The 19,187-nt window shown below is 41.8% G+C and overlaps 1 protein-coding gene across 1 annotated transcript in view; it reads left to right on the top strand.

The window, feature by feature from the left end:
- Positions 1–223: 223 nt before the first annotated feature.
- Positions 224–19,187, top strand: part of LOC141139784 (actin-like protein 6A) — a 30,674-nt gene continuing 11,710 nt past the window's right edge. Inside the window, exons 1-6 of the mRNA XM_073626266.1 lie at positions 224–398; positions 5,632–5,708; positions 5,937–6,111; positions 7,508–7,608; positions 7,689–7,786; positions 10,209–10,303. Of these exons, the coding sequence (XP_073482367.1) occupies positions 374–398; positions 5,632–5,708; positions 5,937–6,111; positions 7,508–7,608; positions 7,689–7,786; positions 10,209–10,303 (571 nt within the window). The 5' untranslated portion in view covers positions 224–373. The remainder of the gene's footprint in view (positions 399–5,631; positions 5,709–5,936; positions 6,112–7,507; positions 7,609–7,688; positions 7,787–10,208; positions 10,304–19,187) is intronic.

Consider the following 19,187-nt stretch of genomic DNA (forward strand, 5'->3'; position numbering starts at 1 on the left):
AGTCTCCGCCGCACTGTAATGGTGCCATCCACTGCACTGGGGAGACTCGGCTCTCTAATTAGACTGAACGTGAGCCTATATAGACGTTTATTAGAACACACATAAAGAGAAATAAACGGGCACAGGCTCTTCATTCAGCAGTATCAGTGTTTACTCCGCCCACACCGAGGACAACCATACAGAACGCACGCAACCAGCACGGCATGGCTCACGCTGCGACCTCTAAGCACCTCCCACCCTCGGAGCCGGTCGCATGACTGTGATGTCACTGCAGGTCCTTCAGCCCATTGTTGGCGCTTAGCGTGCGGCTCCCGGCTTGTTTGGTTGGTTTGTAGGGTCCCGGTAGTGGCCGGTATCGGTATACAAGCTGGAGATGAGCGGAGGAGTATACGGTGGAGGTGAGAGAGAGCAGACATAAGCTCCATGCCGGTCCTTGTTCTCTTTTCTACACATTAGAGCTGCAATGGAGCAGAACCCCCACCATGAGCTATGGTCTAGATATCGAGTAAAGTGATTGTCAGCTCTTCTGCCTTCCTGGTCAGTCACAGTGGGTGTAATGGAGACCTTTCCTAGGGGATGTCCCAGCTAGCTCCTCCTGATAATGCTAGTTGCCTGGCTGCCATGCTGATCCTTCTTAGTGGTGTGCTGTCCCCACTCCTGCCTCCTATTCAGTCACATATCACTGAGGAGTAAGGATGAGCTCCGGCGTGTGTTCGCACAGAGCCCGCCAGGAGGTCAGCATCGCGCTGATCACACACAGTGAGACATTTCCCGATCTCTGCAGCCGCACATCGGGACAATGTCTCACTGCCTGTGATCAGCGCAGTGCAGACTTCCTGGCGGGGGCTGTGCGAACACACGCCGGAGCTCATCCTTACTGAGGAGGAGGCTGCAGCACCTTATGTCTTCACACCAGCCCATGCATTACAACACAATGGGGTCAATTTACTAAAAGTGGAGAGTGCAAAATGTGGTGGAGCTCTGCATTGTAGCCAGTCGGCTTCTAACTTCAGCTTTTTCAATTAAAGTATGCCCCAAAAAAAAAACCTGGAAGCTGATTGATTTCTATGGACAGCTGCACCAGAGTTTGCACACTCAACTTTTAGTAAATCCACCGCAATGGCTGGTGTGCAGTCCAGTATAATCATCACGGTGCTCGGAGCGGGCTGACAGCGGGGATTTCAGCCCCTCCCTCTGCAGTATTCTGTGCAGGGAAGAAGAGCTCCAGCGGGTCACGTGAGCGCCCAGCTGTGCTGTAAATATGGTATGTTTGACAAAGTTACAAAAAGAGACACACAACATTATATAATCTTTTTACAAAATGGATTAAAACACAATGGCTAGTGTGCAGTCCAGTTTAATCATCACAGTGCTAATGCGCCAGTCTTGGCTCATCAGACAGCTCCCTTTTCTTTTTTTTTAAACTTTATTGAGATGTCACACAGACATTGCATAAAAATCAACTTCTAGCCGTGCGGTGCAAGGCGGTGGATTGCCTCGCATTGCGCTGCACTGGAAACAAGTAGTGCACACAGTGCTTTTTTTTTTTAACAGCGCACACCACCAGATTGTAGCAGTGGGAACCTGGCAGATGAGACCAGGAATTTTACCTTTTCAAGTGGTGGGACTGCGCTGGAATAGCCAGCGGCCCAACTCAGCCCCACCGCATCTGGTGTGAATGGGCCCTGAATCATCTTAGCTGGACCTGTGAACTGTACCCTCATTCATTCCTATGGAGAGGTTGTGCTCCATCTGACAGGGACTGTCTGCAGGAATGAGTGGAGAGCACATGCATGGGCACAGTGCAAAAGTTTCTGACAAGTGACTGTGGTATCATTGGTGATATCTTGCTGGATCAAGTTACATACGTGTTTCCCCTGAAAATAACAACTAGCGTGATTTTTGGGGAGTGTAGCAATATAAGCCCTACCCTGTAAATAAGCCCTAGTAAAGTCCTTTTAAAAAGATTTTGTAAAAGGATTATATAATATCCACTGTGTTTCCTTTTGTAAATTTATTGTCAAATACCTTATTTACAGCGCTGCTGGTCGCTCACATGACCCGCTGGAGATCTTCACCTCTCCTCCTGGCTGACGTAAGTGGCCCCTCCATCTGCAGTGCTCAGAACGGGGCTGATGTCAGCAGGGATCTCGGCCCCTCCCTCTGCAGTATTTGGAGTGGGGAAGAAGAGCTCCGGCAGGTCACGTGAGTGCCAAGTGGTGCTGTAAACAGTAGGTCAACAATGTCATTAACATCCCTGCCTCTTTGTGTACATGCAAGGCAGGGAGTGCTTGGAGGCTAAGGTGAATTATCAGGGGTCTAAACAGACCCCTAACATCTCACCTTTGAGACTGAGGAAATGAGGACACAGATTTCTTCAGCTCCTTTTTCTCTATAGCCTCAGCTACACTGAAGGATAATTAATAGGTGACAAGCTCCAGTTCATTCAGAAACAAAAGCATAGTAAACACATTTTATTATGCTTTAGTTATTAATGGAAACAGGAGTGATTATCTACTTTGTCCATTCAGAAAAGGAAGGGGCTGGTAAATTGGTAAAATGACATATTTACCAGCTCCTTCACTTGCTCACTATGAAGGGCAGGTGGGCGGCATGCAGAGGAGGGGGTGTGATTTGCATATGAATCCCAGCGGGTTTTTAGATGCCCACCCAATTTACATACACATGCCCACAGGATTTACATATAAATATTGTGCAATTTACATATGAATGCCAACCATATTTATGCTGCCGTGATTTGTGCATGATCTGTACACTGCACACAGTAGGAGGGCAATTACAGGAATGATTCCCTGTGTGGGTCTCCCTCCAGCAGCTGAAAGCCAGTAGGGGGGAGAAACCAGCTTTCAGCTGCCGCAGAGAGCCGCACAGGGCATACTTCCTGTAAATAACCCACGCTGCATCAATCCCCCTCCCTGTCTGTGCCCTTCTGTGTGTCGGATCCCCTACAAGACTGGTGGTACCCCTCTGTCGATGCCCTGACTGTAAGTAATACTTTGGACCATGCTGGCCCAAACTAAATTTTTATTGACAAAAGGAAACCTGGAGTCCTTTATTAAAGAAAACTTGTGATTTAACCATACAGGGCAAAGCATCAGGTTGCTCCTTTCTGCAGCAGGCCATACTTGCCTTTCCTTCTGTCACCTACATTACCATCTAGCCACTACAAATAATTATTTGGTACTTCAGGATATGACTGTGTGGCTCACTTCCCTTCTTTAGCCCTGTATAAGCCCTGACTGGGACAACTGTGAGCTTACACAGGGCTCCCTCTCCTGATGGCTGAATAGAATGGTGGGGAAATAAAGGAAAGATGGTTATGTGCTGCTGGGGAGGGGGACAAATCTATTGCTGCACCCTGAAATCCCTTTGTAAGAGTTCACCAACTGAGCACAGGTAGCTTTATTTAGAAAGGGTAAATATGAGCATTCTGGAGTGAGACCTGTGTCTGTAAACCATAATACTTAGGTCAAGTTGGCAAAAAAAAATCACAGGACTTGGTTTTCAATATTTTAAAATAACTTACAGAGATGCCTCTCTGTTCAGGTGTTGTGTGTTGGTTGGTTACCAACTATAAATGTGTCATTCCGACTGCCAGCTTTTTTACTACTTTGGATTATGAAATCTTTTTGTTTGGCATGTCTTACAAGGTCAGCTGTGTTTTAGATTTTGGCAAGCAACAAATCTGGCACAATAATGGATCAGTCCTTCAAAAACTGGTACTTTTGACTTGGGCAGGTAAATCACCCAAGGGTGTCTTGTGTCTCTTGAGATCTCTGTGGTTACATAGTAGGTGAGGTTGAAAAAAGACACGAGTCCATCAAGTCCAACCTATGTGTGTGATTATATGTCAGTATTACATTGTATATCCCTGTATGTTGTGGCTGTTCAGGTGCTTATCTAATAGTTTTTTGAAACTATCGATGCTCCCCGCTGAGACCACCGCCTGTGGAGGGGGGATCCACATCCTTGCCGCACTTGCAATAAAGAACCCTCTACGTAGTTTAAGGTTAAACCTCTTTTCTTCTAATTTTAATGAGTGGCCATGAGTCTTGTTAAACTCCCACCCCATTAATTTGTTCAGATCTTCTTGCAAGGTTTCCACATCCTGCGGAGAAGTTATTGCCCTGCTTAGCTTAGTATTGTCTGCAAATACAGAGATTGAACTGTTTATCCCATCCTCCAGGTCGTTTATGAATTAATTAAAACGGATTGGTCCCAGCACAGTACCCTGGGGGACCCCGCTACCCACCCCTGACCATTCCGAGTACTCCCCATTTATCACCACCCTCTGAACTCACCCTTGTGTTTTCAATCCACGTACTCACCCTATGGTCCATGCCAATGGACCTTACTTTGTACAGTAAACGTTTATGGGGAACTGTGTCAAATGCTTTTGCAAAATCCAGATACACCACGTCTATGGGCCTTCCTTTATCTAGATGGCAACTCACCTCCTCATAGAAGGTTAATAGATTGGTTTGGCAAGAATGATTCTTCATGAATCCCTGCTGATTACTGCTAATGATTACTATTTTTATTACTAAAATCTTGTAGTAATTCCACCTTGCTGGAATGCCAAAGACATTCAATCTGGGTTCACCCTTTTTCGGTCCAGTGCAGTGGATACATGCATTGCTTTAAGGCAACACATTCATTATGTTGCCAGCACATATGACCCTTTTTGTTGCCACGGCACTGCAACACAACATATGGCATATGCATTGTGATGCACTGCTATGTGTGAGCAATGAGCATTGGCTTACACTGCATACTGTAGGCTCGCATTGCAATGTAACATACTTGGACACATGTTTTTTCATGGATTACCACAATAAATAAATACTTCTCTTGTGAGTCACATGAGTGCACTTACATTTGCTCTTCTGTGACCCAGAATCAGTTGACCATGTGCTATATCTCGCTGTCAGCTGATGCAGCAGAAGCCAAACCAGGCTCTGGATGGATCCCAATCATATTGACAGGATTCACTCAGCTGCCTGATTGACCGCTGGCTTCAGCTTCCAGCGCACAGTTGAGTTGAAGCCAGCTATGTCTGCACCTCTCAAACCCAGCACTCCAGTGAGTTCTGGAGGGGCAGAACAGAGATTGGTGACTGACAGTCACTGCACTCTGCTCTGAGCCAACTGAGAACTGAGCAATCAGCACTCATGTGATCACTCAGTTCTCCATCTTAGAGCCAGCACATGACATCTAAAGCATCGCACTGATGCTGCGGCATAGAGGCAAGTATGAAGGTTTATTTTCATTAAATTTTTTTTCAAATCCCAACTTCTTTCAAATATTCAATTGAAAGCTTTTGTTATGTCTGTTTGACATCTTCAAAAATGTTGATCCTGCCAGAAACCTTGTGTACTGGTAACTTCCTGTGCTCTCTGCCTTTACTGAATGTTATCAGGATTGTTCCCAGCTATCTCTGTGGACTGCAAAACTCCTCCCCCAGTGCTGCTCTTTCATAGATACGGTACAGTACTTAGCAGCCCGGTGAGAGGTCTGAGCCTTGCTTCAATATACAACACATTTTAGTTTTTGCTGCAGTTGGGACTTTTAAGCATTTTAATATACTGTATGCATCTCTTTTTAATTTAGATGAAGTTGGAGCCTTGGTGTTTGATATTGGCTCGTTTTCGGTACGTGCCGGGTATGCAGGAGAAGATTGTCCAAAGGTAAGTTAAAAAAAGCAGTTATTGTGATCAGATAACTTTGTCATGTATATCTGAAATCTCAAATTTCAAACACATCATTTCAAGGTATTTTCCACTCAGAGCCTTATTAGGTGGCATGCATGAAGATATGTGCCGGCAGCTATAGATTCTTCTGTGTCTTTCAACTATGTATATAGCTATTTAAATAAAGTTTTCCTTTGGTTCTAAAGCATAATATGATCATTGCAGGTAGATTTTCCTACAACGATTGGTGTGGTACTTGATAGAGAAGATGGAAGCACACAGATGGAAACTGATGGAGAGCCAAATAAATCAAGAAGTCCTACTTATTATATTGATACAAATGCACTCAGGGTACCACGAGAAAACATGGAGGCTTTTTCACCTCTCAAAAATGGAATGAGTAAGTTATTGCTAGATCACTGATGGTTTGCATCTATTTGGGTACACATACAGTATGTCATTATTTAGTGGTTGGGTGTTTGGAAGATTTTTGATTGCAAAATGTTGTTGTTGCTGCAAGACTTGCATATGGACAAGTTTGGCCAAACCTGTGAGAATGCTTGTGTGTCTGCTCAATACTGAGCACCAAAATCCTACCCAGATAGATTCTTTGGAATTTTCTATTAGAAAATGCCTTAAACCAAAAATATATAGAAAGGAAAACAATATAAAAATGTGGGGAAACAAATCTGCTACTTGAGTAACCAAGAGAGAGTTTTTAGTAAAGCGTCAAGTCTGGGGAACTCAAAGCATTTACAACCATTTTCTATCAGTTGTCCCTTTTTAAAATCGAATTCAGGCAAGGATTTACGGCGGTTTTGGTATCTGCACCGACATGTGTGACAAACTCTGGTAGTTCTTACTACCACCATTTTAGGAACCTGTTGTTTAGGCTGCAACAGATTTTTTTTTTTTTTTTTTTTTTTTTTTATGCATTCTTTATTTTGCAAAGAAAATTGGGTAGTGTACCGCTGAATACTCTTGTATTACAAGGTTAAAGTTGACTGCAACAGATTCTTAAATAATTACTGCCAGTTCACAGATTAGGAAACTTTCAGTAATTAAGACCAGCTTTGAGCTGGTGTACAGAGGTAAGCCAGTGCTTACAGTGAGGCATGTGTTTGCAAGGACGCTGTCGTTCAGCTGTCAGCTTAAAGATTCCCTGTCTGTAATCTGAATGTAAACAAAGGGGCTGATGAGGTCAAATCACAGAGGAGGTGGCCTAAGAAATGGTCCCTATGGCCACAGAACCTGTTTGGTGGGCGCAGTCTGATGGCGAACTGAGAGACTAGTTTCTTATCAAGTCAGCCTTTCCTCTGATTGACAGCCCAGGGTAATTGGCAGATTACATAGCTACTTCTATAGACTTCATCCACTGCTGCACGCTGTCAATCAAAAGCAGAGCTGATGGGGAACTAGTCTTAGTTTCCCTTTTAAAGGTTTGCCCACCCCATTACAATGCTCCTCAACCATATGCCTGTTTGAGAGTATAGTGGCCAGGGAAGAAGCACACTGAGGAAGAAGAGTCCAGTATGGATACCAGCCTCCGACCGCTTCATGTGCTTGTTTTTGACAGGTACATTAATCTGGTGCCAGCACCGACCGTTTAGCTGCAGAGGTTAGATAAAGTTCTAAAGGGTCTCTAAGACACTCTTTACGAATCTCCCCCATTGTGTATTTTACTGAAACTGATTAGTTTATGTGATTGTATGGAAACAAGCAGCTAGTGTTTGTGATGGTATTGAGAGAAACAGACAGGCGGATGTGGTTTTACCAATTTTTATATCTCCTTCTAGTTGAAGATTGGGACAGTTTTCAAGCTATTTTAGACCACACTTACAAAACGCACATCAAGTCAGAAGCCAGTTTACATCCGGTGTTGATGTCTGAGGCTGCTGTAAGTAAATTTGTCTGTAGTTCCAATGCTTCATGTGATAAAGAATATATTTTTTAATAGCTGTGTTCATTTTGTTTCAGTGGAATACAAGAGCAAAACGAGAGAAGCTGACAGAGCTGATGTTTGAGCATTACAATATTCCAGCGTTCTTCCTGTGCAAAACTGCTGTTCTCACTGCGTATCATTTTTCCAGTGTTTAAAAGCTAACATTTGATGCATTTCGAAGATGTTATTTAAGAACGGTGTTCTGATTTTCAATTTTTTTTTTTTAAATCCAGTTTTTTTAGGCTAAGTTCAGACTGGCATTGAAAGCTGGCGTTTTAACGCTCCTCAAACGCCTATGCAAATGAGACTATAGACAGCACATAGTGCTGTTCACATTATGCAAGCTTGAAGCGTTGGTGTTGCGTCAAAATTGAAGCCTCATTTCGAGTCTGGAGGAGTTTGAAGCCTTTCAATGCCTCCCATTCAAGTCTATGGTAACGCTCCACAAATGCACTGGCAGGCGTTTGCAGCGCGATTGAGGCGCGGTAGAATGAGTTTTAAAAGTATAAACATGCAGGAGCAATATAATGCCCTGTAATGATAGAGGAGAGCATAAAGTATTGATGGGGACAAGGGCCTCTTCCCGACAACCCTGGGTGGTGGTTGTGGGGGTGTTCGGGCGACATTTTAAAAATTTTCACGGGTTACCTGTTTAGAGTTACAGAGAAGGTCTTGGGCTAGAATTATTGCTCTAGCTCTAATGTTCACGGCGATATCTCCCATGTGTGGTTTGACCCCCATTTACATATGCGACTGCAACTTACGTATGCATTCGCTTCCACGTGTGAGCACACGGGGACAGGGGCGCTTTAAATTTATTTATTTTTAAAAGGAAAGTGTATCACTTTTATTCCTATTACAAGGAATGTAAACATCCCTTGGAATAGGGCATGACAGGTCCTCTTTACATAGAGAGACCCCACATCTCTCCTCCAGGTTGGAAAGCCTCCTCTCTCCCCTAGGCTGCATCCAAAAATAAATAAATTAAGAAAGAAGCGATCTCAGCCTTTCCAGGTAAAAAAAAAACAAAAACGCAGTGTTTACATCTGCTGGGGTCGGATGTGAGGTCATAACGTCGCGCCCAGCCTCCGAAGGTCATAGTGATGGCCGGGGACCATTTGGTCCCCAGTCAGCTCTATGTGAAATGGCCGCCGATCGCAGGGGCAAGCTGGTAGAAGCACCAGAGGGTGACTGGAGGGGACGCTGAACAGCCACTATGATTGTATTTACATTGCAGGGAATCATCGGCAGAAAAGAATATCTGAATGATGCCTGCAGCTGCAGGCATCATTCAGATACCTCAACTCAAAGTCCATGACGTCATATGACGTCCAGCGGACGGGAAGTGGTAAAGTGTTGAAGTCGGGGTTCCCCTCAAAATCTGGTATGGGTTTGGGAGGGTGCAGTGTAAATGGTTTTTTATTTATTTTTTTTTTTTTTCAAACTTCTGATTGGCAATTTTGCTGTACAGTGTGGTCTGTTAGGGCTCATGCACACAGGATGTTTTTACAGCTGCTGTTAGGGGAGTTTGATGGGTTTTTTTTTAACTGCCTCTAAAAGCCCCTCCATGTTAGCCTATGTGTCCATGCACACATAAACTGCCAGAGGTGTTTGGAGGCATAAGCGTTATGGGGCATTAGAAAAAAACGACAGCCTATGTTTCCAGGAGCAGTAAAAACGAACTGTAAAAAACGATTGACGTTTTTAGCGTTTAGGCGTTTTTTACATTATAGGAAGTGTGTTGTTTTTTTTTTTTTTTTTTTTTTTTATGAAAAAAACGCGCAATAACACTAATGCAAAAAAAAATGCTGTTTTTAGCGCTGCTATTTTTAAAACATCCTGTGTGCTTGAGCCCTAAAATCGAAACTAAAGTCAGGGGAAAATGAAGTATGAAAAGATAGACTCTTTATTGCAGAAGGGACATGCAATGGCCAATCAAGACCGGCACCTGAGGTGGGGTCAACTATGGAACATATAGTACCTGTGCGATGTGCGCTGGCATGGCTGCTTGTAGTCTCCACTGGGAGAGGGTGACAAAATGGGAGAACATTTGGGAGATGTGGACAAAGTACCACCCTATAGCGTTAAGTGCCTGAACAGGGACCTTCATTATAGGGTCACCAGGTATTATTTTAATGGAAGCTACACATTTACAGATATTGAAAATGGCATTTGAAATTGCATTCAAGTGGTAGTAAACCCACTTTTTCATCTTTTACCTACAGGTAAGCCTATAATAATGCTTACCTGAAGGTACTGTGAATATCACCTAACCTTGCACTGTTTAGGAGACATTCAGAGTGCATGCACCGGTGACGTCACTGGCACATGTGCTCTGAAAGTCCGGCATGTCGTGCCGGACCTTCAGAGCTCGTGCTGTAAATGGTGATTCCCGCATGCATGTGCAGGAGTGACGTCCTCGCACCCCTACCTACTTATGTAGCCGGAGGGTTACTACCGCTTTAACATGTTGAACCTTTCATGAGATTTTAATGATTGGGTTTTAAGTTCATCTGTACTGTCTGCAACAAATTATTTCTTGACTCCAGAATTAGATTTGCTAATGGTCGATCTACAGGTCTGATTTTGGATAGTGGGTCCACACATACTACAGCCATTCCAGTCCATGATGGATATGTACTTCAACAAGGTAAGAGCATCCAATAGCAGTACTGTATCTGGAGACAGTGGAGGGGGCTGTATGTCGTCAGTACAATTGTCCTGACCTTTCCTAGCCCACGTATGAGTGTGCATTTGCTTTCTCTATATTTATGTATTACCAAAATAACTGCATGAAACTATTTATGTTGCTTATTATACACCTTCTAGAGTCACTTTGAGATTTCATGCACGCCCTGTAATACAGAGTTACCGCTAGCGTGCTTTATTTGAATTCATGTTCTGAGATCTTCAAAGACTAGTTGGCAATAGAAATGCCTAGATTCCTATACTGACTGATTGCCCTGTTATATACTATATGTCACAGAATACACCATTTTATCACCAGACACAAGGATGTGGATAGAGTCACTTATACAGAAAAAAAAAATAGTGCCTCCAAAAATGTATAACACTATAGGGCAGGTTGCTTGTCATACCTGGGCTAATTTGTATGTCCTTACTCTCCCAAAGATTCCCTAGATAAAGTGGAGGGCCACCCTAAAATAAAAAATAGCATCAAAAATTGTAAAAATAATAAATTTAACTTACCATACCTGAAATCCTTGTTGCTAGGCAGTCTTCCTAATCTGCGTCTTTCTACTCCGTGGCGCTTCCTCCACTTCGTTGAGCGACCCCTTTGTCCTCTGGGAACTGTGTGTGTCCCAGGAAGCAACGGGGCCATTCACAAAGCGCCGCGCGACTCGCGCATGCGCAGTAGGAAACGGGCAGTGAAGCCACAAGGCTCCACTGCCTGTGTCCCTTCGTTAAGATGGAGGCGCCGGCGGCTGATCCGATGGATGGATCGGCCTCGGGGGGCCGACCTCGCGTGCACGCTGGACAGGTAAGTGTCCTTATTAAAAGTCAGCAGCTACAGTGTTTGTAGCTGCTGACTTTAAAAAAAAAAAAAATATAGCGGCCGGAACTCCGCTTTAAGCGAAGATGAAATTACTTACTAAATCTTTTAACACTCCTTAGTTTTGTTAACTGAAAGAACTAACGTACACACTGGCAGGTGTGCTAACACAGAACATGTACTGACACACACACCTTTTACAGTAGTACCATAATTAGTATATTTAGGTGTTATACGTATCAGGCTAGCAAGTCCTAATGTAAGGGGTGGATCGTTCCAATGTCTGTATGCCAGGCCTTGCAACATTTTTTTGGGACGTGCCCCACTATTATATATGATTTGGGTAGATATTGTTAATTAACCTTTTTAGTTGAGTAAACTGAAGGTGTTGTGCCTTTCCATTTCAGTAGAATAATTTTCCTTGCATAAAACAGGACAGATTAAAATTTTGTGTTTTTATTGGTGAATTCCAAGCAGAATCACCCTGGGAGTTTCAGGCCCCCTGAAATTTAGCTTAAAATTTAAGTTCACCTTTACTAAAGGTCCCAGTCCCACTTCCCTGGAGTCCGGCAATCATGCGCTGTGAGACATCGGATCGCCGCTTTACCGGTGCGGGGATTTGAAATCCTTGCGGGTTTCTCTCCTCTTCCCCAGCGCTGATAGGACGGGCTAGGTGGGTTCTGATTGGTCAGCACCGTCCATGTGAAGGCGCAGACCAATTATAATGCTTCCTATCCGTACATGCAGAGAGGTACATTTGGGAGATTAAGCCGCGGGGATTGCAAATTCCTGGACCGGTAAAACAGCGATCCAATGTCTCACAACGGGTGATCCCAGGACTCCAGGTCAGCGGGACCAGGGGGGATGGGGGTCCAGTGTAGGTTTACCTTACAGATTTTCTGTAAAGGTGAACTTGCCCTTTAAAACCACTTCAGCCTCAGAATGTTTTACCCCCTTCCTGATCAGGCCATTTTTTGCAAAACGGCACTGTTTTAACTGACAATTGCGTGGTTGTGCGACGCTGTACCCAAATAAAATTGATGTCCTTTTTTTCCCACAAATAGAACCTTCTTTTGGTGGTATTTGATCACCTCTGCGGTTTTTATTTTTTGCGCTATAAACAAAAAAAAAAAGCCCAACAATTTTGAAAAAAAAAAACAAACATTATATTTTACTTTCTACTACAAAACCCATCCAATAAAAAATTTTAAAAAAAAATCAAATTTCTTCAATTTAGGCCAAAATGCTACATATTTTTGGTAAAAAATCCCAATAAACGTATATTGATTGGTTTGCGTAAAAGTTCTAGCGTCTTCAAACTATGGGATAGATTTATCGACTTTTTATTGTTTTTTACTAGTAATGGCGGCCATCAGTGATTTTTAGTAGGACTGCAACATTGCGGCAGACAAATCTGACACCAAGTGACATTTTTTGGGGACCAGTGACACCAATAGTGATCAGTGCTAAAAAAAAAAAAAAAAAGCACTGTCACTGTATAAATGACACTGGCAGGGAAGGGGTTAACAGGGGCAATTCAAAGGGTTAAGTGTGCTCCTAGAGAGTTCTTTCTAACCGTGGGGGGAATGCTGTCACTGGAGGAACACAGAGATCTGTGTTTCTGCTTAGCAGAAACACAAGATCTCCATTTTCCTCCCTCACAGAACGGCGGTCTGCCTTGTTTACATAGGCAGACCACCGCGCTGTCTCTCCTCTGAACGATCGGCGGGTCCCGGCTGCCGCCGGATCTGCTGATTGGCTCCTGCTGTGTCCAGTCACAGCGTGTGCGCGCCCCAAAGCCGACAACAGCACTCACGTACAGGTACGTGATTTCCCACTTCCGCCCTGCTGCAGTAAATGTATGTGTGGTGGTTAATGTTCAAGAAACAAAATGCTTGATTTCAGAATTTTGAGATGCACACAACCAGAACAAGTATGATGAATCTGCAGGTGACTTAGAACTTCTTTGTTGTAATTGCGCCCATTTTGTGTTCTCTTTTAGGGATATAATATAGCTGATAGAAGGCGACAATTACAATTGTCACCTTTTAACAATGACATTGGATCTATCCATTTTTTGAATGCTGGTAGGAGAGTATTTTTAATGTAGGTTTATCCCAAGATTTTGAGTTCATGAATGTCTGCTGCTTTAAGGTTGACAGGAACACATTGAGTAAATCAATTGATGTTGGATTGCATGTCATCGTAGAGTAAGGTCACGGTAAATATTGCCTGTTTGGAACTGCAACCAAAGCTTTAAAAAAAAAAAAAAAAAACCCGCAAGACATTATGAAGGACTCACGTTAGAACGAAGCCCTTCCAGCGGCGCCCTTCCAGGGCTTACATATTCTCTCGTCCTTTCTTGCGGGCTCCGGCACTGTGAGTGACTGGAGCTGCGATGACATCACTCCTGCGCATGTGCACGGGAGCCCTCTGTTCCGGCAAGAAGCTCTGACGGTCCAGCACGGTATGCTGGACCTTCAGAACGCATGCACTGCTGATGGCGGCTGCATGCAGGGTGAATATCTCCTAAACGGTGCACATTTTAGAAGATGATCATTTTACCTATAGGTGAGCCTTATTATACAGTTACCTGTAGGTAAAAATAACAAAGCGGGTATTACAACCACTTTAAGTTGGTCAAAGAAGAGAAAAATTCTATTTAGAAATATGTGGGAAAGCTGGTTGACACTGTGACTTAACCACTACTGTGAATCCTATTGACTAGATACTGTAGTTCTATAATTTTATTGTTCTAAAAAAACAGTATTCTATTAGAAAAAAAAAACAAGGCAACCCTATCTTGCTTAAAGGATAAGTTTTACTTTTTTGAAAAAAAAACATAAATGCACATTTAATTTTTTTATGTTTCTGGTAAAAAAAAATGTGCATTTATTTTTGGAGCCTGTAAAAGCATTGCACCAGTGATCAGTGGTGCCATGCTGGTCTCCAGCAGATCTTTCAGTGTATTGAACTACCACAGCGCTCCACAGTAGTAGTAGTAGTTAATTGAAAACTACAAAGGCTGCCGGACCTTGTCGTTTTCCATTCCCAGGGCGCTGTGAATGAGAGACGCGGCTGGGTTGAGTCCTGCTCGGCCACTTCCTTTCTAAATTCTCACAGCTAACGGGAGGAGGGGGCTGGGGGTTGTGGGAGAGAAAAGATCCTCACTAGCTGTCAGATCGGGGATGTGGGGGGAGGTCTGTTCGTTGCTTGTTACACCCTGAATACGGGTGTAACATATTGCGAAAGAGAAAGTTATCCTTTTAATTGTTTTTTGAATGCATAGAAAAAAGTTGGGAGCAGATGGGAAACAGGTGAGGTGGGTAGGGGGGAATCCATGTTAAATGGAAAAAAAAAAAATTAATAAAAGCCATTTGAATAAAAAAAGCACAAACCGATTCTAAGATAATTTTATCTAAATATTTAACATGCAGCTTCCGTCATTGTAGAATTATGTATGATGCTGTTGGACTTTCATTCACAGAGAATTGCATATATATATATATATATAGATATAGATATAGATATAGATATATATAGATATCTATATCTATATATATATATATATATATAGATATATCTATCTCTTCGAGTGTAAGAATTGGCTCCAATCTGCACTTTTTGTCCAAAGAATATGGCACAGTCAACATCATCGAACATAATTCAGCCTACTAAGACTGCCCATACGTACTGTACATATGTAACAAATAATACTACTGATTTTTCATTTTCTACACCACCGTGCATGGTGCAGAGGGCTATGACTGGCCAGGCAAGCCTGTGTTTGGAGGTATGCTCTTTTTCTGCTGTCTGGTTGTTCCTGCTTATTATCATGTTATCTTTTCTGGTGAGGGTGATGACCTCTGATTAAAAAGGTTTTTACACATGCATGTACAATTACTTAATAAGTTGGGATGTTCAAATGATATTATAACCTGCCTAAGCAATAAGTCTTCAATGCACACCGGGCTAAACAAAAAGCAAAACACGCTGCTTTTACAGGCTTTTTTTTTTTTTTTTATACTATCGGCCTATATAAGCGCCCATAGGCATGTAGGGGCTGGAAAAAAAAGAAAAATCAAAACTGCTTTCCGGAGAGAAGAGCTGAACACGGCTAAATGCTAGGCATGTTTGAGCATTCATGCATTCCATTGGCCAGAATAAATGAATTTTCTCCACAATGGAATCCGTTAACGCCCCTAAACGCATGTGCAATACCCAGCTTTATGCAAGTTCTTTCAGCCGCTTTTCTCCTCCCAAGGTGTTCTCGTTTAGAGGAGAAAAGCAAATGCCCTGTGTGCATGAGGCCTAATGCATTCTTATAACCTTTTTAGCGTCATTTATAGATGCAACACTTGGTGTATTTCCACTTTTGCAGTCAAATTTGAGAAAACCCCACAATATGTTTGCGTTCTTATTCACACAGCATTCCTAAAAACAACAACTCTTATTTCTTACCTTTTTAATGTTTCTGAGGAGAGGGTATCATGGCTGACTGCAAGCATTTCTCAGCTATGCTGGGGAGTTTATTTTATTAAGGTACAATGAAGTCCAGCTTCTAAACCTTTAACCTCAAGTTAAGACAGAGTGTTCAAGATGAGATATCTGCTTACACAGTACAGTCAGGCTTCTATTGGCCTCTTGGTTTTGTCTCTGGGTGATAATGCCCTTTTGTACTTGGTCATGGAATATTGGCAGATGGTCTTCATTAGGCAAAATCACAGCCGTGATTCTGCTTATTTGGAATGATTTATTTTTTTCATTTTTTTTTTTTTAACTGTGAATTTAAAGGTGCTTTTAAGGATATTCATACTTTGGAATTTATTTTAAACCAACACTGGCTGAAGCTTCTCAAACTTTAATCTATACCTGTTCTGTTAGGTCCTTGGTCTTCATGTGCTGTCTATTTAGATATGTTCTCTAACAATCTTGGGGACCTTCAAGAAAGACATTTATTTTTTGAGTTTGTGTAACACTTATATTGCACACACGTAGACTCCATTCATCTAATAGTGACATTTTGAAGGTAATTGGTAGTTTCAAAGCCTGAATAGAGGTTTTGAAGCAATGGGATGAATTCTTATACAATCAAGACTTTTCAGCACATGTGTAAACGATTATCATCGACTGGGCTGGCAATGAAAGCCATAGATGTGGTTGAGAACATTAACTTCCCATGCCTAATACCACATCATTAAGCAGCCCATATATGGTGCAAATTTCTTTCCTGCAACTATGGGTTTGCAGGAAAGAAATTTGCTTGAATCCCCCATCTACACAGACAGCGTTGACAGGGGAATCCCCCAAGTCATTGTATTCTCCCAGACAGGGGTACGGGGAAAACCATGATTATTGCCAGCGGCTATACCAACCACTAGGTATAATCGCATGTAAGATCCAGTAGGCTGGTTGTACCCAAGTTAATCGATCCACTTGGTACATTCAGCCTGCCCATACATGGTTCGAATCTCAGTTGCTGCTGAACCGGCCAAGATTTGAACCATCTATGGCCGGCCTTAGTACTAGTCGGAGTGAACATTGTCAGTCAGTAGAAGCAATGAATGCCAGACCTGCATTTTAAATCACCATTGGGTTAATTTCACAAAAATAAAATAAAAAATTACACTTGCGAAACTTAATGTAAACTTATCAATATCTTAATAAAAGTGAAGCTGTGTTCATTTTGTATAATCATGTGCAAGAGCAATTTAAAGAACAGCATTTTTGTTTGTACATGATTAGGTGGTTGAAGTGAACACAACTTCAACTTATTCACTAAGCTAAGTAAACAAGCTCTTTTTCCTTTGGTAAATTTGAACCCCTATATCTCTGGGTAACATTGTCAGATATTCAGGGTATCTGCACATGGCAGATTTTGGTAATGGGATGCTGTTACATAGGGCAATGCTGCAAGAATGCAGGTCGATAGGACGTGTGTGTATATATGTATGTGTGTGTGTGTATATATATATATATATATATATATATATATATATATATATATATATATATATATATATATATATATATATATATATATATATATATATATATATATATATATATAATTTATTTATGTATGTATATGTCAAAGCTGACCTGCAGGCAAATGGCTAAATATACAGTAAAAATACATTTGTTGCTACCAGATTATTTGAATTTCTGTGCGTCAAGTCCTGAGATTTGCACATACAGCATATCCTGATTGGTGACCTGACTTACTGCATTACAGCAATGCAATACAATGTGGTCATCTTGACAATGAAAAAATAGCGGCACACTGGTGAGGTCCTTTTTTTTTTCTTTTTTTTTCTTTTTTTTTTTTTTTTACTTTTTCTCTCCCTCTTACCGTTTTACACTCTCTTCCTTTTCAGTGTGTTCCTCATTACCAAAGAACCCCTAATTGGTTCCTTATGTTCCCTCCCTCTTCCAGTCATGCATATTGGTGTACAATGTATAACAGGATCATGGTTCCATTATTTATTTATTTATTTTTTACATTTTTTTTTATTTTCAGTGCTTTTTTGCAAGGAAAACAGTCATTTCTGTAACAAGTTTGTTCAAAGTATCCATTTTTTTTTTTTTTTTTTTTTTTACAAGTTTGAGTAGTTGTCAATTTCATTGGTTATATAAGGATTTTCCTTATGAATACATACCTCCCCCTAATTAGTTAACCTACCTGAGGTCATGCTTTTAGTAGTCCGTTTTAAAGTGATTCATTTTGTTCTATCACATCTAATGGTAATGAGTAAAAAGCTGAAGATTAATGGTATGGTATATAAACCTGGCATGAGAAGAATATAAATGTTGCAATTGCTGACCATTATTAAACGACTTCTGACTATTGCTGACTACTGCTAGTTGCCTGACTGCTATACTGGCTACTTTTATTAATTTGAGTCGGTGACCTGGAAGAAGAATGCAGAATAGCACTTTTTTGGGGTTAGGGACTCTAAAAGTACTGACACTATACAGTATAAGCATGACTGCCAGGAACCAGTATTTTCAGAAGGATACCAGCCCCTAATATCATAACAAATGACTGGTTTGTTTAACCACTTGCCAACTGCCCCATAGTAGATTTACTGCTACAGGGCAGCTGAGCTGTGCAGAATCGTATATATGTGTGTGTGTGTGTGTGTGTGTGTGTGTGTGTGTGATTCTGCACTTCTGGGTAGGGGCAAGCGCTGCCGGTGCGCCACCTCTGCTGTGATTTGTCACAGCAGAAGCTGATCAGCGGGTGCTGGCTAATGGATGTCTATTGGCTCCTGCTGATTGTTGAGGAGAGAGCTCTGCATATGCAAAACAATGCAGAGCTCCATCCTGATGGGGGGGGGGGGGGGGATTGATGGACTTTCTCTTCCATCACATCTAAAGTAAAAACAGAACATATAGCACATATAAACATCAGCTAGGCACACATTTAACCCTTTGCCCTAGATATTTAACCCTTTTCCTGCCAGTGTCATTAATACAGTGACCGTGCATATTTTTAGCATTGATCACTGGTTCCCACAAAGTGTCAGAAATGTCAGTGTCTGATTGTCCGCCATAATATCACAGTCCCTCTATAAGTCTCTTTTATTAAAATATGTATTACATTATATATCCCATAGTTGTAGACACTATACCTTTTGCGCAAACCAATCAATATACACTTATTGGGATTTTTTTTTTTTACCAAAATGATATAGCAGAATACATATTGGTCTAAATTTTTTGAAGACATTTGATGTTTTTAAAAAAAAATTCTTCTGGATATGTTTTAGTGCTTAATTGAAAAAAATCTTATTGTATTTTTTTTTTTTTTTTTTTTTCATAACTGTCAGTCTGTTTTTCTTAAAGCGGAGGTTTGCTGAAAAAAAAATATTAAAAGCCAGCAGCTACAAATACTGCAGCTGCTGACTTTTAATATATGGACACTTACCTGTCCAGGGAGCCTGCGGTGTCGGCAGCCAAAGCCGATCCGTTCATCGGCTCTCGGCTGCTGCCGCCGTCATTCTCGGTGAGGGAATAA

Source organism: Aquarana catesbeiana, linkage group LG04 (genome assembly GCF_042186555.1).
Source record: "Aquarana catesbeiana isolate 2022-GZ linkage group LG04, ASM4218655v1, whole genome shotgun sequence".
Lineage (NCBI taxonomy): Eukaryota > Metazoa > Chordata > Amphibia > Anura > Ranidae > Aquarana > Aquarana catesbeiana.